The sequence below is a fragment of the Lontra canadensis genome, unplaced genomic scaffold (genome assembly GCF_010015895.1).
Source record: "Lontra canadensis isolate GAN:19392208 unplaced genomic scaffold, GSC_riverotter_1.0 scaffold65, whole genome shotgun sequence".
Lineage (NCBI taxonomy): Eukaryota > Metazoa > Chordata > Mammalia > Carnivora > Mustelidae > Lontra > Lontra canadensis.
In genome coordinates, this window is record NW_022631059.1 from 12,072,515 (window position 1) to 12,095,879 (window position 23,365).

General features: G+C 54.1%; 1 protein-coding gene across 1 annotated transcript in view; it reads left to right on the forward strand.

Annotated features, from left to right (window-relative positions):
* Window positions 1–23,365, forward strand: part of PREX1 (phosphatidylinositol-3,4,5-trisphosphate dependent Rac exchange factor 1) — a 173,828-nt gene that overhangs the window by 126,104 nt on the left and 24,359 nt on the right. The window contains exons 13-21 of the mRNA XM_032879024.1: window positions 10–59; window positions 2,219–2,294; window positions 8,500–8,572; window positions 13,015–13,157; window positions 14,887–14,979; window positions 15,351–15,499; window positions 17,194–17,279; window positions 19,668–19,804; window positions 20,470–20,563. Coding sequence (XP_032734915.1) covers window positions 10–59; window positions 2,219–2,294; window positions 8,500–8,572; window positions 13,015–13,157; window positions 14,887–14,979; window positions 15,351–15,499; window positions 17,194–17,279; window positions 19,668–19,804; window positions 20,470–20,563 — 901 coding nt within the window. The remainder of the gene's footprint in view (window positions 1–9; window positions 60–2,218; window positions 2,295–8,499; window positions 8,573–13,014; window positions 13,158–14,886; window positions 14,980–15,350; window positions 15,500–17,193; window positions 17,280–19,667; window positions 19,805–20,469; window positions 20,564–23,365) is intronic.

Consider the following 23,365-nt stretch of genomic DNA (forward strand, 5'->3'; position numbering starts at 1 on the left):
CTCTTTCAGGGCGTGAGGCTTTACTGCCGCCTTCACAGCCTCTATACCCCCGTAATCAAGTAAGTTACTCTCCCGGCTTCAGTTTCACCTCTGCTTCTTCTCAGCTGTGTGGCCTTGGGCTAGTCACTGAACCTCTCTGAGCCTCAGTCTCCTTTTCCATCAAATGGGCTAATCGTTGCATCTACCCTCCATATTTGTCCTTAGGGCTGAGTGAGTCACGCTATGGGAGACGTTGCAGCGTGGTGGTGAAGGGTGTCCGTTCTGGGGCCAGTTTGAGTCTCAGCTGCTGGTGACCAGCTGTGTGACTTTGGGCAGAGTTACTAAGCCTCCTGGTGCCTCAACATTTTGCTTTGTGGAATGGGGATGATAACAAGATCCACTTCAGGGCCTTTGCACTTGCTGTTCCCTCTGCCTGGAGTGCTTTTCCGGTATCAATCTGCATATTTACAACCTCACTTCCTTCAAATGTCTCCAAATCTAAGGGGCCTCCCCTGCTCACTTCTCAAAGCCTCAGTGTCTGGTGTGCACTGTCCTCCTTCACTTTGGCCTTTCTTCTTGAAACTTAATAGTGGTTGACGTGTTATGTATTTATTCCTTATTGATTTGCTGTCTAATTCTTCCCCACTGGACTGTACACTCACCAAGGGCAGGAAGTCTGCTCGCTGCTGTGTCCCCAGACCTTTGGCCAGCCCCTAGAGCACTGCTGTCTTATAGCCCTTTCCACAGTGGTAACCAGGCCCATGTCTGTGGGGTCCAGTACAGTAGCTGTGAGTCATGTGTGGCTTTCAAACCCTTGAGATGGAGGAACGTGATTTTAGGTCTGATTTAATATTCACTGATGGATAAATGGGTACATATTGGAGAGTGCAGAGTAGCTCTCCGTGCATGTTTGTTGCGTGAATGTTGAGAGGTAATTAGCCTCTTTGGTCTCTGATTCTACCTCTGTGAAATGGGCATAAGAATAGCTCACACCTGGGCACCCAGGGGCTCAGTCAGTTGAGCATCTGCCTTCAGCTCAGGTCATGATCCCGGGGTCCTGGGATTGAGCCCCACGTCGGGCTCCCTGCTCAGCGGGGAGCCGGCTTCTCCTTCTCCCTCTGCCTGAGTCTTTACCTACTTGTGCTCTTTTTCTCTGACAAATTAAATAAATAAAATCTCAAAAAAAAAAGAAAAAAAAAAGAATAGCTCACACCTCTTGGGTTGCTATGAGGATTAAATTTGAGTGATGCCTGGCACATTGTGCGGGCTGTATAAATGCCAGCCATTGGTTCTTTTTTTTATTATGAAGCTTTATGGTTGTGGATGAAGGGACGGAGAGTGTGACCTCATTCTTTTTTTTTTTTAAGATTTTATTTATTTATTTGACAGAGATCACAAGTAGGCAGAGAGGCAAGCAGAGAGAGAGGGGGAAGCAGGCTCCCCACTGAGCAGAGAGCCCCATATGGGGCTCAAACCCAGGACCTTGAGATCATGACCTGAGCTAAAGGCAGAGGCTTAACCTACTGAGCCGCCCAGGTGCCCCGCAACCTCATTCTTACCAGCTGCAGTTTCCTCCCCCAGAGTCTTAACGGCTCTTGTCCACTCTTAGAGGAACGGAGGGGATTCCAGCATTTGCTAGCCTTGTCGGGGGTCAGGCCCTGGGAGCCCCTCACATCTGTAGACCAGCCCCTGCCTTCTCTGTGCCCTTGCGAGAAGGGCCTCCTGATCAGCCCCTAGAGAAGGAAGTGGCAGGGCCAGCACTTACTGGCACGCTGCCTGCCCGGCTCCCCCGTTCCTAAAGTCTAGAGAAACTCCCCAGCCAGACTTGGTCATCAGCCTGTGTGTGGCTGGCCACATAGACTCCTGTTTGCCAGCCTCAAGCCCCAGAAACGGTCAATTCACTGCAAGGTTAGCACGACCCTTTGTTTCAGGACTGGGGGGGGGGATTTTTTTTTTTAAGATTTTATTTATTCATTTGACAGAGAGAGATCACAAGTAGGCAGAGAGGCAGACAGAGAAAGGAGGAAGCAGGCTCCCCACTAAGCAGAGAGCCTGACGTGGGGCTCAATCCCAGGACCCCGGGACCATGACCCGAGTCGAAGGCAGAGGCTTTAACCCACTGAGCCACCCAGGTGCCCCTGGGGGAAATTTAGATGCCACACATCAGAGCTTGTGCCTGGGGAGAGCCCCAGGGACCTGTGCTGCCCGGTGCGCTCACATGTGTTCCCTTCTCCCGCAGAGACCGTGATTACCACCTGAAGACGTACAAGTCCGTGCTGCCTGGGAGCAAGCTCGTGGACTGGCTGCTGGCTCAGGTGAGCTGTCCCCCAGCCCATGGGAGCTGTTCCCCAACCTGTGGGACCTGTCCCCCCTGACCTGCGGGAGCAGCCTGCTCACTCTGCCCAGCACCGAGGAGCTGACCGGGCTGCTGGCCTTGAAGTTGCTTTAAACAGTTTTTTCTCTAGTTTTCACTTGTGTAAAATACACATCACACTTAACTGTCATAACCGTGGTTCAGCGTGCTGTTGGTGACCCGACGTCCAACCTCCCCTCACATCGCTGGGAGCTGTTCCCACCCTCCCTCTCCAGAGCTCTTCCATCTTGCAGAACTAAAAACCCTATCCCCGGTCAACACCAGCTCCCCTCTCGCCCCTCCCCGCGGCCCCTGGCAACCTCGCTTCTGCTTTCTGTCTCCAGGTGCTTGGCCACACTGGGTACCCCCGTGAGCAGGGTCACGCAGCCTTTGTCCTTCTGTGGCTGGCAGACGGCACTCAGCGTCATGCCCTCAGGGCCATCCACATGGTGGCCTGGGTCAGAATTGCCTTCCTTTGTGAAGCTGAATAATATTCCATCGCACAGATCGCCCACATTTGATTTATCTGTCATTTATTATTATCTATTAGTGTCTGCTTAATGGACGCTTGGTTGCTGCCACTGGAGGCTTCCAGTTAAAACAGGGACAGTCCCGGCTGAGCTGGGACAAGTCGGTCTCATGCTGAGGCACCAGACAGGAGCCTCCACGGGGAGCTTGCCAAGTTACTCCTTTCGTAGAAGTTGCCCAGGGGGCAAGGGCTGGGCGGCAGCTTGGTTTTGCTGCAACTTCCTGAAGGCTTTTGCTCCCCTGAGATGCTGCAGACATTTCTGTCTGCTGGCCCATGGCTCCTGCTCCTGGGGCGCTTCCTCTGGCTGGGTTTTGTGCATTACCTCGTGGAATCCTCCAGCCCGTTTATAGACAGGGGCACTGGGACCCAGAGAGGCTGAGCACTTGGTTCAAGGGTACACAGCCCCTTAGCGGCAGAGCTGGGATTGGGATGGGCCTGCCTCACCCTGCTTGTACCTCGGGAACTTTTCAGGGAGCTTGCGAGAGTGTTCATTTGTAAATCTGTAAAGAGAGCGTATTGGCTCCAAAGACGAGGAGACAACTGTGAAATCAAAACGGATAAGTGTTTAAACGTTTACAGAATGCAGCTTTATGTCAGCCTCCTTAATTGTTAAATTTAGCATTCATAAAAACCTCATTCCATTTGAAAACAATTTGCTGGCGGGATTTTCTCATGTCACACAATTCCTGATGATTGCCTAGAAATCGTAGCCAATCTGTAAAGTAAATGTTTCTTGGTGCCAAATGACTTCAAAAGCAGGTTTAGAAAAATCCTTGAAAAATTATTTTCAGGCCCAAACAGCATATTTAATGTAGGATGTGGGTGTATTTTAATATGTTTGCTGTGGTGTGGGATGCTAGGACCCGGGAGGTCTTAAAACAGCCCTGGAATTGGAATTCAGTTTTGCACATCTGGCAGGCGCCGAGTGCTAACCACTGTGCGGCACTGCCCTCCCCTTCCGGCTCCCGAAACCAGCTCCCAGCATGTGCCTGATTTCTAGTAGCCAGGCTGGCCTGGGTCAGATCCCAGCTTTGCGTCTTCCTAGCGGAGTGCTCTTGGACAAGCCTCTTAGCCTCTCTGTGCCTCACTTTCCACACCTGCAAAATAAAGCTAAAAACAATACCTTCCCTGTTAGATTATTTTGAGGATTCAGTGAGTTAATCACATAAAGTGCTTAGACTGGCACCTGGCACAGAGGAATTGCTCAGTAAATGCGACGGTTGTTATAATTCCTTATCTCCCGCACGAGGGATTCAAGGTGGCTCCAAATTACATGTGGTACGGAAGGCTGGAGAACCTGCAGGAGGTTTGGGGGCGCAGGGACAGTGAGATCAGGAAACAACCAGCAGGGGGTGGGGGGTAGGGTAGGGGGCGGGGTGGGGGGGGCGAATCCATGGAGTCCCGCCTCTGGAGTGTTCCGTTCCAGGTGAGGGTGACACGGGGTGATTTCCTTTGTGGTTTAGGTTCTTTGCTTGGAGCCTAGACCTGCCTGGGTCCGGGCTCTCGGAAACGGCTGCTTCTTCCCAGCTCGGCCCTTTCTGTGGCCTCAAGCCACACTCCCAAGCTCCACTGGTGCTCACGGCTGTGTGTGGGTTCTGAAGCGTGATGTGGGCTCTGCCCTAAGTGGTGAGTCCCCGGCCTGAGTTGGGAATGAGATGGGTCCCCTAGATGCTGAGATGTCAGTGGGTCTGAGAAATGCCTGGAGATGGGGAGCACGGGGTGTGCTGCTATGGGGCAGGATAGGAGGCAAGGATGTGTCCTGGGGCTTTGATGCGCTGGGAGGTGGGAGGTACCCTTTACGGGGATCGGGAGACTGGGGGAGGAGTCCCCAGTTGCCTAGGAAGATCAAGAATTCTCCTCTGATGCGGGAAGGCACTGTCTTTGGGGTGAACACTGGACTCCCCCATGGGTGGGTGGAGGGTGGAGCAGGATTGGCATGCCAGACGCTCCGTTCCTGGTCAGCTTTGGCAGTATTTAAAATGAGCAGTCAGGGGAGGGTGTGGAGCCAGTCAACAAGAGGGCTAATTAGCTTCTCCCTTTCTTTGAGCACCTACTGTGTACTGGGCACTGGTTCAGGTTCTGGGGACGCAGTGGGCTGGTGGCTCGAGGCACCGGCAGAGGAAAGAAAGCATCCATGGGCACATGTCAGGAGCCCTGGCCCCAAAGATGTGCAACTAACTTGTCCTCTTGGAGTCTCCGTTTCCATAACATGGTGGTGGGGGGAAGGGTCTGGCCCCGAAAGAATTCCTTTCTCACGGTGTAACCTAAGGCAAGTGCAAGCCCGTCTGTGCCCCAGGCTCTTCATCTGTTAAATGGGATTAAGGGGAGTGACCGCCTCTGGGTTGACCCTCAAGACGAGGAGGGAGATGGTGTAGCACCTGATATGCTGCGGGTCAATAAGAGGCATCTGTGGACATTGTCCTGGGGCTTCCCAAGTCATGGGCAGGGAGCCTCCCGAAGCCCTGGGTCCATTACCCCCCCGGAGTGTTCTGTCACCCAGTCCAGCTCTGCCTTTGCCACTGGCATCCCAGGTGGTTCTGGGTAGAGATGTTTTGTGGCTCCCTGAGTGCTGGGTGCCATTGGGGAGGTGGGTCACCTTGATGGGCATCACTGCCGCCCACTGATGTTCTAGTGAGGGACAGACGTTAAACCACACCCACTTATCAGGAGGGACCCCAAGGACCAGGAATCCTTGGTGCTGATTTTCCTGAGAGCAGTGGCGGGAAGGGAGGAGTTTGTTTCAGACTGTGGCAAGTGCAGCACTGGTATCATGCAAGGTCATGGGAGTATAAATGGATGAACATTGGTTGAGAGGATGCATGGGGGTGGGGAGTGGGGGCTGGGGGGCTACTTTAGGTTGTCCTCTGAGGAGCTGACTTGGGCACTGAGACTTAAAAAAGCCAGGACAGGGCCTTCCAGGGGGAGGAAGGAGCAAGTGCAAAGGCCCTGAGGTGGGGGCACGTAGTTTGTGAAAGGGCTAGCAAGGAGGCCAGCGTGGCTGGAGCACCAGCACGGGGGCTAGTGGGTGGGTGGAGGAGGTGAGGGGAGTGTGGCGGTGCAGCGGGACAGGGCTGTGTGTGCCTGTGCCTTCCTCCGGGAGGGGAGAAAATGGTGATTTGAGGTTTTCCCACAACTTGGTGGGATGTGGGGTAGGGGACTTACTTTTTAGGTGTCCAGGGTCAGCGTATTCCATGGTTAACTTGAGAATCCTGTTCTTGTTCTAACTTTAGGAGCCTCCCTGTGGGTCCTCCCTGTGGGAAGGGGGACAGGGATGGGCTGGCAGCCCAGACTGTGAGTGCCTCAGAAAGCCAGGTGGGCCCCAGATGCCTGCCGGGGTCCTCCCACGCTGCGGAGCGGGCGCCTGCTCGCCACCTGGGCCCCGCTGTGCCTCCCCTGCTGGCCCTGTGCAGCTGGGGGAGGCTGCTCCGGATGCCGCCTCTCGCATGGACAGCCGCCTACCCTGGCTGGGCTCTGTGCACACAGCCTTCCGGCTGCTGGCCTGGGGTCCCACGGGAGAGATTTTTCTTCCTCGAGTCAGCCAAGGCGTGACATCCGGAGGCCAGTGGCTCCCTCAGGCCCCGTGCTCTGAGTCCTGCAGCCCCTGGCATTTGTTTCTCCTTTAGCTGGGCAGGTCTCTCCCTGGCCCCTCGGTGGCTGGCAGAGTAGGTGGGGGACAGTCGAGGCGATGGCCTCTTGAAACCCCTTCTCGCTTCGGGAGTCCGTTCCATGAGCGGTTGTTGGGCCCCGTGGCCATCTGAGTGTAGCTGAAGCTCACTGACTGTGGCCACAAGCTCCTACATGATTTGGCCCCTGCTGACAGCAACTTTATTGAATCGCCAGATATTTATTGAGCACCCCTTGTATGCCAGGCCTGAATTCTAAGCCATTGGGATTCCACAGGGAACACAGCAGATCAAACACCTTGTCCTAATGGAGCGTACTCACCCCCTCCCTGGTGGCGAGGCTGCCTTTTGTGACGCAGGCTTTGTCTCCACCCCTGGACCTTTGTCCATGCTGTTTTTTCTGTCTGCGACCCAGCTGTTCCCCCCATCACCCTCATCCCTAACCGTGCCACACAACTCACATGGTTTCCCTGATGAACTGAGATTGTGGGGTTTGCACGGACCAGAAACAGATTCTGGCTAGCTAAAGGAAAGGGGGAAGAAAAGAGAAGATGGGAAAGGGTAAAGAGCACCCACAGAGTTAGGGGAGACCCAGGACCCAGCCTCAGAAAGCACTGGCACCAGGAAGTGCCCAGCATCTTGGGAGCGGGTGCCAAGGGCCCCTTCTTCGGGGCACTGTGGGGAGAACCACACCAGCTGGTCCCTGTCCTTGGGTTCCTCCTCCGGTTGTGTTCCTGAGGCAGAGGGCATCACCGTAGCTCCGCAGGGACCGTGTGTCCTCAACCCTGGCCTGGGTTGGTGGTGGTGGGGCAGTTGTGTGAGAAAAACTGAGGAGCTCTCCCACCAAGATGACATTCCACATGGGAGAGTAGGCCTCAAACACGGGCCCTAGGGGCCATGACCATCCATAACTTCAGTTTTGGGTTGGACGTCACTTCCTTGGAAAAGCCCTGAGAGGTGAAGCGGACTTCAGCTGTACTGGTTAGGAGTGTGTTCCTTTGCAACAACAGAAAACCCAACTAAACGGTGGCCTGAGCAGATAATTATGCCCCATACCAGTCATGCCACATGTCAAGAACCTTCCGTCCTTCACTCTGCTGTCCACAGCATCATCTGCCATCTTGGTCACTGGATAGCCCCTTAGACCTACATATATCAGTCACTTCCTCATGCGACTTTGTCCCCAGTAGGGGATGTGGTACTGCTTTCCTCTTTTTTCAGGGAGGAAGGTATTTTCCAGAATCCCCTGGTAGCCTTCCCCAGGTATCTCGCTGGCTATAGCTAGGTCAGTTAGGACTTAGACTTCATTGCTAGCATCAAAGATCCTAGCTACAGAGGCTGATATAAATTAGGAGTTGATTTTCCTTTGCTGTGAGAGAAGCCTAGAGGTGGGTGGGCTAGAGCTGCTAGGGCAGCCTCAGGAGACCTTTGGGTCTGTCTCTCTTCCTGCTCTGCCATCCTTAGCATATTTTGGTCCTTGGTATTGTGGTCTAGGATGACTGCAGGAGCTCCAGCCATCACATCTTTGTTCCAAGGAGGAGGAGGAAGAATAAAGAAGGACCAGGGACAACAGGTTTTTCCAGAGCTCCCTACCAGTGATTTCTGCTTATATCTCATTGGCCACCTCTCACTGCAAGGGAGCTGGGCTTTGTGAACCCCTAGATGGATATGTTGCTGGCTTCAACAGTGACAGCTTCATTGCTAGCGTGGTATTGGTGAAAGCGTTATTCCTAGGCAGCCAACAATATCTGTCACATCAGATCTTCATTTCTCCTTTGTGGTATTTATGGCACGATACACAATGGCTTTATCTCAGCTGCTATTGATTTTCTTGTGTGGGGTTTATTCCTAATAGTCATAGACGTGTTTGGTCAGTACCGCGGTATGCAGAACAGACACAGATCCCTGCCCCTGTGGCGCCTCCATTCTCGGGGTGATGGTGGGCTTTTCGCAGCCTCGCTCAGCCCCTCCAGTGTCGGTGCACCTAACACCTTCCCCTTCTTGTTCCATTCCAGGGTGACTGCCAGACGCGGGAGGAAGCGGTGGCGCTTGGCGTGGGCCTGTGTAACAATGGCTTCATGCACCACGGTAATTTGCCCCTTCTCTTCAGCCCAGCCTCCTGGGTTGGGGGCGGTTTGCCCTGGAACACAAAAGCTAGTAGGGACCCTGGTCCCTGGGGCATTTCATGGGGGCCCAGAGGCCCCGAGAGAGCAAGTGGTGGGCTGGAGGTGCTCAGCCTGCCCACGGAGGAGCCCAGGCTAGATGCCGGCTCTGTGGGCCTGTAGACCGAGGGGGGCTTGGAGTGGCTCAGGAAGCCCACCCCACGCCCCTCCCTCTTCTGCCCTGATGGCGACATCACCTCAGGGCTTCAGTAGGGACCAAGATGACTGGTAATGGTTGGCTGAGAAAATGGACTTGCTTTGAGGTCAAATCTATGGGCTTTCTGGGCCCTTCTCCTGGATAGGACATGACCTCCGGGTGGGCAGTGAGGTTAGATCATGCGGGGCTGGTCCACGGGCTTCCACACGGAGGAGAAGAGAGGGGTCTGTGGGGACAGAGTGCAGGCAGGTTGTAAGTGAGAGAGGAAGGGAGCCGGGCAGGGACGTTCACACCGCTTTTCTGGGCCTGACCCCTTAGATAAGTCGCTCTCCTTCTCACCAGAGAAGCATGGAGGAGGGGTAGAGAGGTGGGCAGTCCTGAGATGATCCTGAGGTGGGAAGGTGGGCAGGAGGGAGGAACGGGTTCCAGTGTCACCATTTCAAATTAACACAGCAGTCGATACGCCATGTGTCTGGCTTCCTCCTGAGCATTCCCCCTATGTTCGTTAGTTTAATCGTGAATTGAGCCTTTGATGTTGGTATTAATATCATCCTTATTTATAATTGAGGAAATGGAAGCCCTATTAGTTAAGACAGCGGCTCAAGTTCACACAGCAAGTAGGAGCTGGGATTTGAACCCAGGTTGGCGGGCTTCACGGACCGCACACTCTGTCACTGAGCTCTGTGACCTTCCCACTTGCTGGCCCTGGGGGAGCCCTGAGGCTCCTACCCTTTCAGCAGGGTGGGTAGACTTAACTCCGAGCAACCAGCCTTTCTTCTCCTTCTAGAACACTCCCCAGGGCCTTGGCTCTTGCAGTTTCCCTGGCCTGGGGTGCCCTACCTGCCTCACACCCCCGACTTACTCGGTATTTCTGTTTGGTTCACACCTCCCGAGGCCTCCCCCAGCACCAGGGCCACACAGCTCCTCTCCGTCCTCTCTCCATGCTTGGCCCAGATTCATGCTTCTTCACGGCGCTGTTCTCTCCCTGACAGACTAATTCCGCGCTTCCGTCGCGTCGTCCCTGCTGCTCGCCTCCAGCCCTTGCCTTCCCAGGGTGGGCACCGTGCTAGGCTCCCGGGACAGAGCGGTGAGCAGGGCAGACCGGAGTCCGTCCTCGGGAGCTCACAGCCTCGTGTGCGTGCACCAAGCACTGAAATCAGTCCGTGTTCCGGAGCAGTGTGGGCTTTCACTCCAGTGCGCTGGGAGTCCCGGCAGGGTTCTGAGCAGAGGAGGACCATGGAGCGTGTCTGTGGGGCTGAGGGTGGAAGTCGAGAGGCCAGTGCAGAAGCCATTCTGACCCCAGGGGAGGGTTGCCGTGGCTTGGGCCCTGGTGGTGGCAGCAGAGGGGTGAGATTCTAGAAGGTCTCTTGGTCATTCCTTCTCCCAACTTCTGCTTTGTGCTCCAGCTCAGAGGTTAGCAAACCCTCCCTGCGAAGGGCCAGATATTAAATATTTCAGGCTTTGTAGGCCACGGGGTCGGTCACCAGTTCAACTCTGCCATCACAGCATTGAAGCTGCTACAGGCAGTACTTCAATAAGTGGGCATGGCTGTGTGCCAATAAAACTTTATTTAGAAACACAGGCAGTGGGCCGTAGTTTTCCACCCCTAGTCTCGCTCTGGGTTTGCTGTCCCTTCAACAGGATGAGAGGTGTGCCAGCGTATCCCCTGCCTTGTAGCCGGCAGGCCTTGTTCCAGCCCTGACTCCGCTGACTCCCAGTAAACCTCTGTGCCTCTCTGGGCCTCTGTTTCCTCATCTTGCCACTGGATCCCCTCCTCCTCTGAGCTCAGCGTGCCCATGCCTCTGTGGGGTTAGGCATTAGGACGCACTCCCAGCTGCCTGTTTCGCCAGCGAAGATGGGCAGGTCAGGCCCAGCCAGAGTCATTCCCGTCCATCAGCTCCTGTCACCAAAGTCCCTCATTCCCAGAAGCCGCTCTATTCCCTGCGGGGCCCTCTGACAGCTCCATCCTTCCCGCCGATCAGCTGGGCAGAACCTCTCATTTGTGGGTGAAAGTAATTAGGGGTCCACCCCTGCCGCTATTCTGGGAAGGCTGCTGGCTGAGGACATTCTGCGGGTGGGGGTGTGGGGGAGGGTGACTCCCAGGCAGTGCCAACACCCTCGGGGCCCCTCAGGGACAGAAACTGCAGGGCGTAGTCCCTGCTCCCCCCGTTCCCTGCCACGAACTCAGAAATAAGCTAAAATAGAAAAGGGCCAAATCCCAGGGTTGTGGCTACTGCAAAATGCAGGTTAGGGGCAGAGCAGAGGGGGGCGGTGGGGCCCGGGTGGGGCCTCCTGTGGCGTCTGACCTGAGCTCCCGGTCCCTGAAGTGTCTTTAAGCACATATGGGGAAGCTGAAGCTACTGTCTCATCCCCCATCCCTCTGGAAGTTGGTGCTATCGGGGTCCCCCAGATGAGCATGTGGAGGCTCAGAGAGGCCCAGAGGATGTGAGATCGGGCAGGGGCTGGCAGGGGTCTGAGCCTGGCGGGTGGCCTTAAGGGAAACCTGCGTCAGTGGGTGGTGGGACCTCACCTGGCTGTGGTCCTGGACTCGGGGATTCCAGCTCTTTCCCCAGACATTTCAGCCAAGACGCAACATGGTACTTCCTCCTCCCACTCTCAGAGTCTGTCCGCCTCGTGTTTATAGTGGATGTGAAGCCAGCCGGCCCCTGGGGCCTGGCTCCCCTGTTCTGGGCAAAAACAGCAATTTGCGTGTCTGTTTTCTCCAAAGAGGTAGTGGGGGTGATGGGAGGAAGACGCAAACAGCTCGAGTTCCTGGGAAGGAAGGAGAAAGAAAGGATCGCCTCCTGCTTTTCATGTAGTCACCAAATCTGTAGACAGCCTCCGTCATCAGGGATGGTGGGGACATCTCGAACCTTAGGCAGCTGGTTTTCCTTCTTCCATGACTCCAAACACTGCCTTTCCCCCACTGAGCCTGGATTTCCCCCTTGCCGCAATTCTCCCCCACACCCATCCTGCCCGCACTGTGACCGTGCACAGTTTTTTTTTTAGCTTCTCTGGGCCTTAGTCTCCCTACCTATAAAAGGGGGTACAGCCAGTCCATCCTCGTCTGAGGATTAACCGAACCTAAGCCTGCATCCCTGCCGTGCCCAGCACTGGAAGAGACTTAGTTAAATTCTAACCCGCAGGGCCCAGACCACATGCTGGTTGTGACTGGTTTTTGTATCCATTTTCCCGCCTTCTAGAACAGAGGTCAGAAAACTTCTGTTTTCTCCTATTTTGGGCCTGTCAAGGCCCAAAATAGTAAATATTGTAGGCTTTGTGGGCCATACAGCCTTTCACAGTCATCTCTGTCGGTCACTGTGGAATGAAAGCAGCCCCAGCCCCAGTAAATAAATAGATGTGGTTGTGTTTTAATAAAACTTTATTGATAAAAAGAGGCAGTGGGCGGGCTCTGGTTTATAGGGCGTGAGCTTGCTAATCCTCCTTCTGAAGTGTCTCATTGTGGTTTCCCAGCTGCCTCTGGTGGATTTGTTGGTGTTTGTTTTATGTTCTAGATATTTATTCCTTTTTGGCTTTAGACATTATAGTTTTTTTTTTTTTTTTTTTGAATCTGCCATTTGCCTATGGTCTTGTCATTGAACTGAAGTCCTTATTTTCATGATACTGCTTTTTTGGGGGGCGGTTCATGTATGAAATCTTTTTCTGCCCTAGGACAAAGATGTTTTGCCTTTTGTTTTGGTGAGTGTTAGTTTCCCTGTTCATATTTAGGTCTTTAATCCATCAGGAATTTATTGTGATACATGGTTTGAGGTAGGGATACGATTTTATTTTTCTCCCCGCAGTGAGTCAGTTTTTCCCGACATGCTCCGCAGTCCTCCCCATGATCATCATCATCATAGTCTAAGTTCCCATAAACACACGGTCCTCTTATGTGATTTCCGTTTTCTTCCCCTGGCTCTTTATCTGTTTCTGCCATAATTCCACACTGTTTTTGTTCCTGCGGCTTTGTAATATGTGTTTTATAGCAGGTGGGGCAAGTTCAGACTTTTCAAGAGAAGTCAGAAAGCCAGACATCTGTGCGAAGTATCCTCACCCGTTAGGGTTGGCACATGATTCCCTTTAATAAAACACCATGCTTGCCAAAGCAAACTTGTCTCGGGGTTGGCTCTGGCCTGTGGTTGCCAGTTGGCAAATGCTGCTGAGCCTTCCCTCCGAGCCTGACCGTGTGCTGCGCGTCTGTGGGTTTGCAGTGCTGGAGAAGAGTGAGTTCAAGGATGAGTCCCAGTACTTCCGCTTCCACGCAGACGAGGAGATGGAGGGAACCAGCAGCAAGAACAAACAGCTTCGCAACGACTTCAGGCTGGTGGAGAACATCCTGGCCAAGCGCCTGCTGGTAGGAGCAGAGGACAAGGGCTACCTCTGTGTCCCTGGGCTTGGCTGCAGCCCGGGAGCGGGGCGACCTGCCGATTATGGCTAGAGAAGTTGGGCTCGACTTGGAGCACCTGAGGATGGGGCTTCTACACTTCATGGGCCAAGACCGCCTTCTTTATGGAGAGATCAGGCTTGCTGGCTCCCTTTCTTTTCCTTTCCTTCTTCCCCCATCTGCCCCCCCACCCCCATCCACCCCACGTCCCAGCTTAGCATCGTGCAGAGAGGTTGGCCCCTGAAATGACTCATCCCAGATCCTTTGCAAAGCCTTAGGTCTGCCGGCGGCGCCCTGTCCGTGTGCAATTGCTGTAAATACCCTTACAGCTGAGGGGAACGTTTACCAGCCTGCCCAGCTATCTGTCCAGCCTAGCCCTCCAAGTCCTGTTTCTCTGCCTTCTGGTGACCAGCAGCCTCTGCCTTCATGCCTGGTCCACAGGAGGTGGTGAAAGGAAGGCTCAGCAGCTTAGATCTCCTGCCACAGCCAGAGTTGGGGCTGATGTCTGACTCATAGGAAGACCGCACCATTAACTTCTCTCATGTGGTGCTTACAGGGATCCCGTAAATATGGGGATTCCCATTTCTCCCACTATAAAGCCCACCCGTGCTCCCTATCACACTTGGGATGAAATCCGGTCTCTCATCATGGTCTATAAGACTCTCCCTATCTCTCCAGCTTCATCTCCTGTGTTCTCCCCTCCTTCACCCGACCCCAGCCACTCTAATCTCCTGTCTTATCCTCGAGTATTATGGGCCTGACTCAGGGCCTTTGCACGTGCTGTGTCCTCTGCCCGGAACACTTTTTCCAGTTTCATAAAGTTCTGTTCCTCATTTCATTCAGGTCTCAGCTCAGATAACTCCTCCTCTGGGACCCCTGCCACACCAGTCTGTCCCTTTAAGAGCTTTATTTGAACTCAAACTCTTTACAGTTGTCAAAACCCTCCAGTTTAGGAGAATCCTACAATGCCTGGAGGCCACACCTATGTAGATACATTGCCTGCATCACATTCTGTATTTCCTCGCTCATTTGTCTGTAGTCTGTCTTCCCACTAGATTGTCGCCCGCAGCAGGGCAGGGACTGTGTGTCTTATCCAGCACTGTTTCCGGTGCCGCATAAAGCACCTGGCTCGTATCACAGGCAGCAGCTCAGCAAATATTTGTTGAACAAATAAATGCATTTCCCTGGCATTCCCCCTGCCCACAGAACCCCCAAACTTCCCAACCTGCCTGCCACCCTGCAGTGGGAAGGACTGTTCCTTCCTAAACTCCTTTCATGTCCCCAAGTTCTTGGTGGCTGGACATTGTTGGATCTGTTTTATTCGTAAAGCCAGTGGATTGTTACTGAGCACGTACAGTTTGCCTGCTGATGGGGGGACCGTGGTGGTATAATGGAGCAGACTTGGTGCTCGTGTTGGGAGGAGAAAGGGGAGACAGAAGTGAAAAGTAAAAAGGACATGATTAGCACCAGGCTGAGGTTCGAGCTAGGTGGCGTGTCCTCCCTGGACAGGTATGTATTGAGCACCTCCTGTGTACTGGGTGCTCTTTGTATTTAAGTTCATGCTGTCATGCACCCCTAGTCACTGGAGGGTTGGGGCACGCGGAGCTGGTAGGATCACTGTCTCGTGGGGACTGAGGGTGGCGCTGGCTGCTGGTCCCCCTCAGCATCTCACCGGGTCTCTCCTGCCTTGGGCCCTCAGATCCTGCCCCAGGAGGAGGACTATGGCTTTGACATCGAGGAGAAGAACAAAGCCGTGGTGGTGAAGTCAGTCCAGCGGGGCTCGCTGGCTGAGGTGAGGCCTCCAGGGGGCCACCCGCAGTGTCCGTGGTTCTTCCCTGTCGGTGGTCCTGTGCGCACGCTCAGGCCAAGGCGGGCTCCCCTGCGCTCCCTAGGGGGAGCCGCGAGTGAGCCCCCTGCTCGGGCTGGTCTCCCAGCCTGTACTCCACCGGCTCCCCTCGTTGCCCTGTGGGGAGGCGCAGGACAAAAGCTGGTTTCTTAACTGCTCACCACAGCGGGGAGCGGGGTTGCCCTGGGGGACTCACTCGGGGCGTGCTTGGTCCCTGGGCTGGCTGGGTGCTGCCAGAATGCAGCCAGGGCTCCGAGGTGAGGAGGAAGGGAGGCTAGTGATGTGGTGTGCTTGTCTCCTCCATCTCCTCCGCCAAGATGGCCGGCCTGCAGGTGGGGAGGAAGATCTACTCCATCAACGAGGATCTGGTGTTCCTGAGGCCCTTTGCGGAGGTGGAGTCCATCCTCAACCAGTCTTTCTGCTCCCGCCGCCCACTGCGCCTCCTGGTAGCCATCAAGGCCAAAGAGTGAGTGTCGCCATGATGGGGTGTCCGGCCCGTCTTCCTCTTGGCCTAAGGAGTTGCCTGAGCGCCAGGAGTGGTGGTGGGGGCCCGAGCTGTCCTGGTTCCCCGTGGATGGGGCCCATTCTAGGGCATGTGACACGAGGCTGCTACTTTCATCCATTCAGGAGATGTTTACTGAACACCTACTATGTGCTGACTGGCGTTCCAGGCCCTGGGGATGCAGGGATGTCTGGATGGACACATTCCTACCCTTCATACCTCTCAGTCTAGGTGGAGGGTGGGGCAGGAGACACACAAAAAAACAAAACAGAGAAGTGAGAGATATAGTGAACCAGGTGGTAGTAAGCCTGGGCCAGTCTCTCCAGCTGGGAAAGAAGAGCGCCTGTGTGGAGGGATGGCAGCCAGGGAGATGCTGTGGTGAACTGAGGTGAAAACCAAGAAGGGAAGGGAGGGAGTCAAGGGGAGGAAGAGTGTTCCGGGCAGAGGAGACAGCCAGTGCAAAGGTCCTGGGGTGGAACTGTGGCTTGTATCTTTGAGGAACAGTGAAGAGGCTGATGGGGTGGAACAGAGTGAGGGAGAGGGAAGGGTAGGTGATGAGGTCGACCAGACAAGGGAGGCCAGGCCTTGTAGGACTTTGTGCCCACGGTAAGGACCATGGAGCCGCTGGAAGGTTCTGAGCAGAGGCAAGGCATAATGTGACACAGCTTCTGGGAAGAGTCCTCCGGCTGCAGGTGGAGACTAGCTTGTCAGGGGCAAAGGTGGAAGTGGGGGAGTGGCGAGGAGGCTGTGTGGTGGCCGTGGAGGTGGTGAGAAGTGGTCGATGCCAGATGGAGGTGCAGGGAGAAGCATTTTCTATTTTAGAAATTGTGCATTTGGGTTTTATTTCTCTCTTCTATTTAAGGCAAAGGCTCCTGGTTTCCTATTGAGGGGAGTGATGGAAAGTTCTAACTGTGATTCTTTCAGTGAGAAAGGCGAGCCAATTTAGGGAAGATGATTGATAGTTTGGTATGTGGAAGTGGCAGAAATCACCCAGGGGAATGTGCCTGCGTCAAGTTCTGGAAGTGCCTCAGGTTCGAGAACAGGCTCCCGAGATGGTTTTATCTGGCAGGTGGGGATGGGAGGATGATCCAGAGCCCCACCGTGGGGCGCATTCCCTTGACGGGGAAGCACGTCGCTGCATCGAAGCCACTGGGACAGTGTCACCCACCGCACAGCCTCGGGCGGGTGCTGTTCACTGCTCTGGCCTCCCACTTGCGGAATGGCCCAGACCCGGCCTTTCGAACTGTGTTCTCTAGGGGACATTCGGCGTTTTTCTGGAGTCAGCACCAAGGTGTTCTGGGTCACTTCTCACCCTCCCATCTGTGATTGTTGAACAAAATATTCGCTGCCCGAGGGGCTGGTTTGAACACCCAGGGCCCCCCTCTCGCTGAGAAGGTGACAGAGAAGGCATTAGGAGGGTGACCTGGGATTTCTGTGTGTGGATTCATTCTCCAAGGGCAGGACGGGTGGTTCTGAGTCATTAAAGATCCGGGGAGGTATGGGCTCTGGTTAAATGAGGTTTGTCTGTCTCTTTGGGAGCCCAGAGTCTGGCATTGCTACACCTTTGGGCTGGATTTCCCCAAAGTCTGGGAGACAGGGGCTCCTAGGCTCCTAGGTAAAATGCTGCTTTCTCTTACTGCTGCTTCTGCCCGGCGCAGGATCATCAAAGTTCCCGACCACCCAGAGGCTTTGTGCTTCCAGATCCGTGGAGCTGCCCCGCCGTGCGTCTATGCTGTGGGCAGAGGTGAGCCCAGCAGACAGAGGGGGGCTCAGATAGCTGAGGGGAACACATAGGGAATGGTGGGGACTATGGCAAGGTGAGAAAAGACATGCTCACTTTCAAAGGGGTTCATTTTCCTTCAGCTCAAGCTCATTATGACCAGGTAGGAATGAGTTTTTAAAGGAAGCCAGAAGTGGGAATTTTGGCCACACTTCTGGGGTCAGATCCAGCCAGAGGGCCAACAGTCAGCCTGTTCTCGTGCTGCCTCCCCCTTGCATGCTGGTTAGAGGGCCACTCCCTCTGGGAGACAAGACCACATAGGTCTGAAGTTCTAGGCTCTGAACCCTCTTCGTATTTGACAGCCGCACTTTTATTTTATTTTATTTTTTTAGATTTTATTTATTTGACAGGGAGAGTGATCGCAAGTAGGCAGAGAGGCAGGCAGAGAGAGAGGGTGAAGCAGGCTCCCCACTGAGCAGAGAGCTCGATGTGGGGCTTGATCCCAGGACCCGAGCCGAAGGCAGAGAGGCTTAACCCACTGAGCCATCCAGGCGCCTCTGAGGGCCGCACTTTTTAAGTTGAAACATGAACTGTCCACTTTCATGGTCATAGTTGTACTTGTAACACGAGTTGATAAAAGAAAATGCATATCATGGCAGAAAGCTACCAAGAGTCTGTTAACTATTTTATATTTTAAAAGATTTTATTTATTTATTTGACAGAAAGAGACATAGCGCGAGAGGGAACACAAGCAGGGGGAGCTGCAGAGGGAGAGGGTGAAGCAGGTTTCCTGCTGAGCAGGGAGCCCAATGCAGGGCTCTATCCCAGGCAAACGCTTAATGACTGAGCCACCCAGGTGCCCCTCTGTTAACTATTTTATTATTTTTTATTTTTATTTTTTAAAATATTATTTATTTATTTATTTGACACAGGGAGAGAGAGAGAGAGATCACAAGTAGGCAGGCAGAGGGAGAGGGGGAAGCAGGCTCCCTGCTGAGCAGAGAGCCCGATGCGAGGCTCAATCCCAGGACTCTGGGATCAGGACCTGAGCCGAAGGCAGAGGATTAACCCACTGAGCCACTCAGGTGCCCCTATTTTATTTTATTTTTTAAAGATTTTATTTATTTGACAGACAGAGATCACAAGTAGAGAGGCAGGCAGAGAGAGAGGGGGAAGCAGGCTCCCCACTGAGCAGAGAGCTCGATGCTATGCGGAAGGCAGAGGCTCTAACCCACTGAGCCACCCAGGCATCCCACTGTTAAGTATTTTAAAGTGGGTTTTTATTTTTTCTTTAAAACAACAGTTCTTGACCACAGGGTACTTTCACCCTGCAGGGGGCGTCTGGCGCTCTCAGAAGACTCTTTGGTTGTCAGAACAAGGGGTTGGGGTCCTGCTGGGCTCTCATAGGTAGAGATCAGGGAGGCTGGCATCCGGAGCCTGCGTGGATGGGGAGGCGGGATGGGAGAGCACAGAAGAGACTCACCTGGCCGCAAACGTTGGCCTTGCAGCCGCAAGAGAAGAACAGGTGTTTATGGGTGAACCAGGCTAAAATCATAAAACAGCTAATATTTCTTGAGCACTTACTAAGAGCGGGGCCTGGAGCTACATGTTTTACACTTTTAACTCCCCGAATATCTCGAGAATCTGATGAGTACATATTATTAGCGTCCTCCTTTGACAGATGAGGAGACCAAGGCACAGAGAGGTTGGGGAGCGTGCCAGAGGTCACACAGTTGGTCAGTGGCAGAGCCAGGTTTTGAATATCATCCCCTGGGTCCAGGCCGGTACTTGTCACCATCACACCAAATAGGCCCGATCTTCTCCCAGGCACGGATGGGGCTTGGTATTCATTTGTATTTCCAGACTCTTCATATTAACCACATAAAGCTCTGGGGGCCAAGACCTGTAGTTTGGGAGTCGTGGTATGGCTGGAAAAGCATGCACTTGAAGTCTGGTTGACCTGTGTTTGGATCCTGGCTTCTCTTTATCAAGTGACCTTGAGAGAGTCACTTTTCCTCTCTACACCTTTGTTTCCCTGTCTACAAAATGGGGCTGATCCTGTCACAGTATCACAGGTTGTCGAGGGATTTTGAAGGCGATGAACCTTGAGAGTGGAGTGTACCAGGTTCACATCCAGCTTTCCTTGCTATGTTGACCTTGGCCTCGCTGCTACTTCTCTGAGCCTCAGTTCCCTCTTCTGTGAAATGGGAATGCTAGTCCCTGTCCTGCCTCTTGGAGTGGGTTGGAGAGTGGCTTGAGGGCAGGAGGGATGGGGTGGAATGTCTGGGGTGTGTTTGGGGGGTTGGGGCAGTGTGTGGGGTGGGGGACAGCGTTCATCTGGTTACTTGCCCTTGCCTGCTGCTGCCCCACCCTCTCTGCCTTGCATCTACCCTCACACCTCTGTCCCCTTAGGCTCCGAGGCTGCAGCCGCAGGGCTCTGTGCTGGCCAGTGCATCCTCAAGGTCAATGGCAACAACGTGGTGAGCGATGGTGCACAGGAGGTCCTAGAGCACTTCCAGGCATTCCGGAACCACCAAGAAGAGGCCCTGGTGAGCCAGCCAGCAGCTGAGGGGATCGGGGGAGCCCTGCTCTGTGGGACAGGGGGCTGAGGGCCACCTCCTTCCTTGCAGAGAAGCCCGAACGCACCACAGCGTTTGGGGCGGGTTGGGTGGGGCTGCCTACTGTGCAGGGCTGAGCTGGGCTCGGGGTCTTGCCCACGCTGTCTCCCTGAGCTGGAGGAGCTGGGCCGTGATACCTCACAGTCTTGATGGTCACAACTGTGACATGGGTGTGATAAGACCCTCCTCTCTTACCGCATAGGCACATTGGGCAGAGAGTTGATCGTAGAAGTTGATGTTCTAGTTGGGGTGGGGGCCAGGGTCCTGGGGAGAGTAGTAGGCCTTCACTGGTACATCTAGTAAGCGTTAATTGAACACCTGCTATGTGCCTGGCATGTCTGTGGGCCCTGGGGCTGTGGGAGAGATGGGGGTCTGCTACCATGGGTCTGACCTCTGTTTTCAGAGGCTCCCCTTGCCCCGGCTTCTCTGTGGAGCATAGAGTCTAGAGGGTGAGGGCTGAGCATGACTGGAGGTCCCTCAGGAGCGTTCCAGAGCGAAGTCTTGGAGGACTCCCAAAGGTGGTATCACCAGCAGGCTAGAAGCTCCTCCTGGGGCTCCTGGGGTCACAGCGTCCTCTTACTCTGCCCTTCTGGTAGGGTCTGTACCAGTGGGTCTACCACACCCATGAGGATGCCCAGGAGGCTCGAGCCAGCCAGGAGGCCCCCGGCGAGGACCCGCAGTCCGACTCAGGTAACGGGACAGGTGGGCCATGTGGCCAAGACTCCAGCGGGGACTGTCCTCTTCTGTGTCCATGCTTCCCCCTGCTCCTGGCCAGGCCATAGTGGTGCTGTCAGCAATGTCTTCCTGTCTGCTCGCCGCTGTAACACTGAGCCACACACACACATTCATAACCCCACAGCACTGGAGGCCAGACGTCGACACTGAGTCTTGCTGGGCCATCCGCCAGGTCTCCACGGAGCTCTGTTCCTTTCTGGGGCTTGAGGGGAGACGCCGTGTACTTGCCTGTTACAGCTTCTAGAAGCTGCCTGCATTCCTGGGCACATAGTCCCTTCTTCCATCTTTGGAGCTAGCGGCATTGGCCTGAGTCCCCCTCACACTGATCTCTGTCTAATTCTGACTCTCCTGCCTCACCTTCCCCGTGGAAGGACCATGTGGTCGCGTTGGGCTCATCTGGATAACCCAGGATAATCTCTTTAGTATAAAACCCGTCGTTTAATAAACTTAGTTCCATCTGCAACTATAATCTGCGCCCTGCTGCCATGGAACAGCATACTTACAGGGTCCAGGGCTTGGGGCACAGGTATCTGTCAGGAGCCAGTGTTCTGTCCACCACGAGCTCCCATCTTTATCCCTAGCCCAGCCTCAGCCCTGGGTTCCAGACCATCTTTCTACCTGCCAGCCCTGGGATGTCCATTAGGCACGGCACACTTAGCATGGCCCAAATTGAAATCCTAGCCTCCCCCTGAAACCCCGTCCTCCTCTAAGTGTCCCTGCTCCATCCTTCCCAGATTCTCAGGCCCCAAACCTCGGAATGTGTCTTGACTCTTCTCTCTCTCCTCTCGCCCTCCACCTTGATCCCAGCAGCACACCTGTTGCCCTGCCTTCCTCCTGCATCCAGAATCTGACCACTTCCCACCCCCTCCATCACTGCCTGGCCTAAGCCACCATCATTTCTTTCCTTTTTTTTTTTTTTTTTTAAAGATTTTATTTATTTATTTGACAGATCACAGTAGGCAGAGAGGCAGGCAGAGAGAGAGGGGGAAGTAGGCTCCCCACTGAGCAGAGAGCCCGTCGTGGGACTCGATCCCAGGACGCTGAGATCATGACCCAAGCCGAAGGCAGAGGCTTTAATCCACTGAGCCACCCAGGCACCCCGCCACCATCATTTCTTACCAGGACCCCTGCACTAGCCTGCTCACTGTTCTCCCTGTCCTGCCTTACTTCTTCTTCCTATAGGCTTTTCTCAAAAAACAGAACAGAATCTTCCAGTGGCTCCCACCCTACTCCAGGCAAAGACCCAGTCCTCTTCATGGTCTTCCAGCCCCAGCCGGGCTCTCCAGCCATACCTCCCAGCACTTTTTCTCTTGTGCTCTCTGCTCTATCCACTCCAGTCTCTTGCTCTCAAATACCAAGCATATTCCTGCACCAGGGCCTTTGCACTTGCAGTTCCACCTGCCTCAGATGCTCTCCTCCAGAGTACTTCTTACCTCATGCTCTTCATCTCACTCAGCTCTCTGTTCAAATGTCACCTCGTCAGGGAGGCCCCCTGAGCACCCTGGTTAAGCCCTTTCTTTTCCTCAGTGTCTCTTCATCCTATTTTATTTTCTTCACTGCAGGTATTGTTAACATATCATACAGCTGTTTGTCTTTTGTTTTCCCCACTAGTGCATAAAACCCAGGAGGGCAGGGTTTTGTTTGCTTTCTTCCTTGCTGGAACCTTGGAGCCCAGAACTGTGCCTGGCACATAGTAGGCACTCAGTGATTGTGTCATTTGAACAGTAGCCCGTTTTTGCCGATTGCTTCTCTGGATTCTGCCCTGTATTTCCACTGGGCTTGAGGTGGAGGCAGAGGCTGTGGGAAGAGTGGGGCTCTGGCTGCCTCTGCATCTGACATCTGTGGGCTCCTTACTGGTACATTCAGGATCAGTGAAGAATGGGGTTTAGGGCGTTGTTTGGGGAGCCATCCCCTTCCTGCTGAAGCACAGAGCCTGGCAGAGGGGTCCTGAAGGGGACAGGCTGATGCGGGGAGGAGAGGCTGAGCCTGTTTTATGCCCTCTGAGAGGCAAGGGCTGTGGGGCTTCTTCCCCAGCACAGGGGGGACCCCAATAATGACAGTCAAGTATGCTGAGAGGAGCTGGCTATTTCTAGTCTTCTGTTCAGCAAGGAGAAGCACCTGCTGTATGCCAGGCCCTGTTCTAGGAGCTGGGGGTCCATAAAAATATTGGTTTCTCTTTCACGTGCTTTGTTCTGCCAGTGGGTCTAGCGACTTAGAATCCGCAGTTGAAAAAGAGTCTATCTCCTCCTCGTAGATCCAACAGAAGTCCCAGACTTGACTCTCACTGGCCTGGCTCAGGTCACATGCTTGTTCCTTCAGTCTGGCTCCAAGGTGGACAGGGTTTCTGTCCTCGTGGCGCTGACACGAGGGGGAACAGACTGGGAACAGAAAAGCTGGCAGTCAGTGACACAGTATGGATCTGAGGGAGGACGGCCACCCTGGTGGGTGTGTTGAGAGGTGCTCTTTGGAGCAGGTATAAGGGAAAGCAGTTCAGTAAAGTGCCCGCTTCATTTTCTAGCTATGTCACTACCAAGCTTGTGGCCTCTGAGGAATCACTTAGACTCTGTGGGCCCACGTTAATCAGGACTGAAACTGGGCTACATAAAAACAGTGGCTCAGCCAACTAAACATTGAGTAGGGTCAAGCCAGCTTCAGGTCTGGCTCCATCCAGTTCTACATACAGTCTCGGGAAAAGTCTCCCTTTTGGTCCAGTTCTTGCCTGTGCTCCTTCTGTGTGTTCTGCATGCGGTGGTTCCA